We start from the raw sequence: 3,678 nt of genomic DNA on the forward strand, positions 1-3,678 counted from the left end.
GCAATTCAACAGGTAGATTTTAAAAATATATAGTAATGTTTATTATATTATGTAAGGTTGTAGTTTTATGCTACAACTAATTTTGTAGCTAAACTTTGTCTATAAATATATAACCAGCCACTTCGAATTTGCCTTAATGCTCTCAAGTCTCAAACTAATCCTCCTTGGATTACATTTTGATAGGTTGAACCGGGGGATCATGTGTTGATTTCCAAGTAAGGCACATGCTTCACAATCTTTTCATTGTTTGTTGCAAGTTTGGGGTTTCTTAGGCCATCTTTAGGCCGTTTGTGTTTCTGGCATTTTATGTTGCACTTGGTTTGTTGCAAATTGCAATGGGGCTTTTTTATTTTTTTATATATAGGATAAAGTTTGGCTACAAACTAATTTATAATTAATGGCTATAATTGCACTCAATATCTTCTTATTGGATGTGAATATTGACAAATGACAAAATTTAGTTACAAAATTGGTTGTAGTATAACCTTACTCAATATCTTTTTTATTGGAGGTGAATATAGACAAATCCACTATCGGATTACATCTTCTTATTATATTCTTTATGCTTGTAAAATTTCTAGAAAATTAAAGATTAATAGCTATGTCATCAATAAATTGTTTAAATTGCAAATTTTTGCAGTTTAAAATTGTGTATAAAATATAAACTTATAGATTATATAGTAAATAATATCCGATTGACACAAAATTTGACATGTATATTAAGAGCATAAATAATCTTGCAATTTAATAGTTATATTTTCAAAATATGTAAATAATATCTATTTTATTGAGTAGAGTTGTAGCCTTAGGTTACAACTAATTTTGTAACTAAACTTTGTCATTTGACAAATTCACCATTAGATTACATTTTTTTCTTATATATTTCTTACTTGCAAAATTTTCAAAAGATTAAAAATTAATAAATTACTTTTTTTTACATCAAATATTTAAATTTCAAGTTTTTAAAATCTAATATTATATAATAATAAAAAGTTTATGGATAACAGATTGCCTAACACGAAGTCCACCGAAAAATAGTTATGAACAACTGTTTTTTTGGGGGTAAAAAGGGAATATTTATTAAAAATCAAACATAAACAATACAAAGTCTAAGATACATAGTACCCTAAGCATTAGCTAAACGCTTTTAAGTGTGCTTCTCTTGGCCAAAAGATTCATACAATGGTTCCCTTTCACGGTAAGTGTGCTTGATATAAACAACTAGCTTGTTTAAAAGACTGATAAGTGAAAGTTGCTATTGTCCAATTTTCGAGTTAAACCCTTTCTTGTTTAAAGGAACGAAAAACTCTTTTACGTATACCGATATCAATCAAGTCATAATTTATACATGACCAAAAATGCAAGACATCATTGTTTAGTAACAGAGAAAACCCAACCTACCTAACCAAACCACATACATCAACTTGTACAAAATTAAATTTATAATAAATTTAAATACCTCTAAATTAGAAAACATGCATTATTGAGACCCCAATGTTTCCTTTTTTTTTTTTCAGGTCAAACACGTTGCTCCTCCAAAGGCACCGCCTTGGCCAGAGGCGAGTCCCGACACACCGGACACGTAGCATGCAGCAGTAACCACGAGTCGACACATTCAACATGAAAGAGATGACCACAATAAGGTAAAAACCGCAACACATCAGTGTCTTTATAATCAGCCAAGCATATCGAGCAGCATGATGTGGTAGAATTGCCCATGCCTTTGTGGAGCTTTGCTTGGCTGTAGATGAGTTTTGGGTAGTTTTCTAGAGTGGCTTTGTCGAGGCCTAGTTCGATGTTGATTGCATCTTGTTGTGCTGCTGTGAAGGTGCCAAATTGGTTGGATGACGCGACAGTGCAATAGCGAAGCAATGCTACAATCGTGATCACGACAAGCACGAAAACCATGAAAATAAGGGAATATGTAAACGCATTTAGATTATTTGAAGACATTGTTAGAATCTAAAATGAAATGGAAGAGGAGGGATTGTATTTGGGGTTGAAAAAGGACATTGCGTGAGTGACTTTGGTGGTGGTGTTAATTTAATGACTTTTTGTAGTTTTGGGATGTATCTGGTGAATGTTTATGGTTGCAGCATTTTAGTATGTATATTTCAAGTTGCCATATGGGGATTGTTAATTGGTATTATAATATTGCTTAGGTGCAAAATGCTCCCCTACTTGTACTAAAATTTAAAAGCTCGATCAGATTAATATATATATATATTTTTTTTAAAAAATTATGGCAATGGACAAAGTCATCGTTGTGATGATTAGTTTTTTTCGAAAGCGAGAGGCAAGGATGGCACGCACTCTTGTACAGTTGTACGGCTCCCTCTATTATTTTCATAAAAATGTTTTTTAAAATTTTATTTCTAAGTTGGCCTTAGAAACTCAAATTCCGCTAAGTGATTATACTAAATTATATCAATATTTTGGATAAATTTTTTTTAGGCCGAGATAATAATTTATTTATTTATTTATTTATTATTATTATTATTATTATTATTTTTGGGATAAAATAACAATAAGTATTTTAACAAAACATAAAATATGTATCTAAGGTTCAATTGATGGAGACAACAATTTGTATAGTTTTTAGACCCCTTAAAACACAACCAGATTAACTTAGTTAGTTAGCCAAGTGATTACTTAGTCAAATTAAACAAATCTAAGTTAACACAAATATATCATATCATTGTAAAGTGCGGAAAATAAAGAACACAATGATATGATAACCTAGGAAAACCAAACTGGTAAAAAACCTGGGGAGGATTTAACCTAGTTATCCTTAAGATAAACTGAATCCACTATGATAGAATTGAAATTTATACAATAGCGACTTAGACCACTAATATCCTATTACTACCTCGAGCAGGAAACTTACTACTACGATCACGTGATAACTCCGAGTCCACGGACTACTTCTTTCTTGGATTCCCAGCAAGTACAAGAACTCCCGCTTGTATATCTTTAAGCTCTTGAATTTGCAATTGAATTGATCACCAAGATTTTGACATCAATCTAGATCTTGATAATCTTAAGTGTATGCGAAGGCAAACACCTCTAGATCTCACAAGAGATTTACACACACAGCATGAGCGACCTCAAAACGTGGCTAGGGTTTTCCCTTTTATACTTAAGACAAAACATAAAACCCTACACGTCAAACAAGCTTGGGTTGAGTTGAAAATTTTGTAGAAAAACAATCTGCATAAGTTTTAATCGATCGGGTTTAATTTTCAATCGATCGAGCCAGGCATATTTACACAGTAAATCCTGCAGTACACTCGATTCCAACTTTACACAAAAACATACTTTGAGCAAGTCTAGAAACAAGACTAAATGTTTTGACCATGGTTTGTCAACATTACAAAATGAAGTTCTAATACATTTAAACCTAAAGTCTTAGAACCCAACAAACTTCCCCTTTGGCAATCCGTGACAAAATACAAAACTTAAACAAAGTGCTCAAAATTACAAAAAAAAACAGATCATTACAAAATCATTGCCCAATGCTACAAATTCAACCTATTACTATCCATCAGTTGCAAGTGTAGACAGCAGCATGACTGAATCAACATTTATATTCCTGTAACACTTAACAAACACATAAACGCATGTGAAATTTAAACACTCCTAAACTTTTGAGTGCTTTTAGTCTCTACAACATCAAAT

At 31.8% G+C, this 3,678-nt stretch overlaps 1 protein-coding gene across 1 annotated transcript; it reads right to left on the reverse strand.

Annotated features, from left to right (window-relative positions):
- Nucleotides 1–1,518: 1,518 nt before the first annotated feature.
- On the reverse strand, nucleotides 1,519–1,953 carry LOC142644066 (RING-H2 finger protein ATL70-like). Its single transcript, XM_075818751.1, has one exon. The coding sequence runs from the start codon at nucleotides 1,951–1,953 to the stop codon at nucleotides 1,519–1,521; it is 435 nt and encodes a 144-aa protein (XP_075674866.1).
- Between the last annotated feature and the right edge of the window lie 1,725 nt (nucleotides 1,954–3,678).

This window comes from Castanea sativa, chromosome 7 (assembly GCF_040712315.1).
Source record: "Castanea sativa cultivar Marrone di Chiusa Pesio chromosome 7, ASM4071231v1".
Taxonomy (NCBI): domain Eukaryota; kingdom Viridiplantae; phylum Streptophyta; class Magnoliopsida; order Fagales; family Fagaceae; genus Castanea; species Castanea sativa.

What these genes read in the sequence shown, in the direction of transcription:
- LOC142644066 (XM_075818751.1), bottom strand. Translation starts at nt 1,953, where the DNA reads ATGTCTTCAAATAATCTAAATGCGTTTACATATTCCCTTATTTTCATG.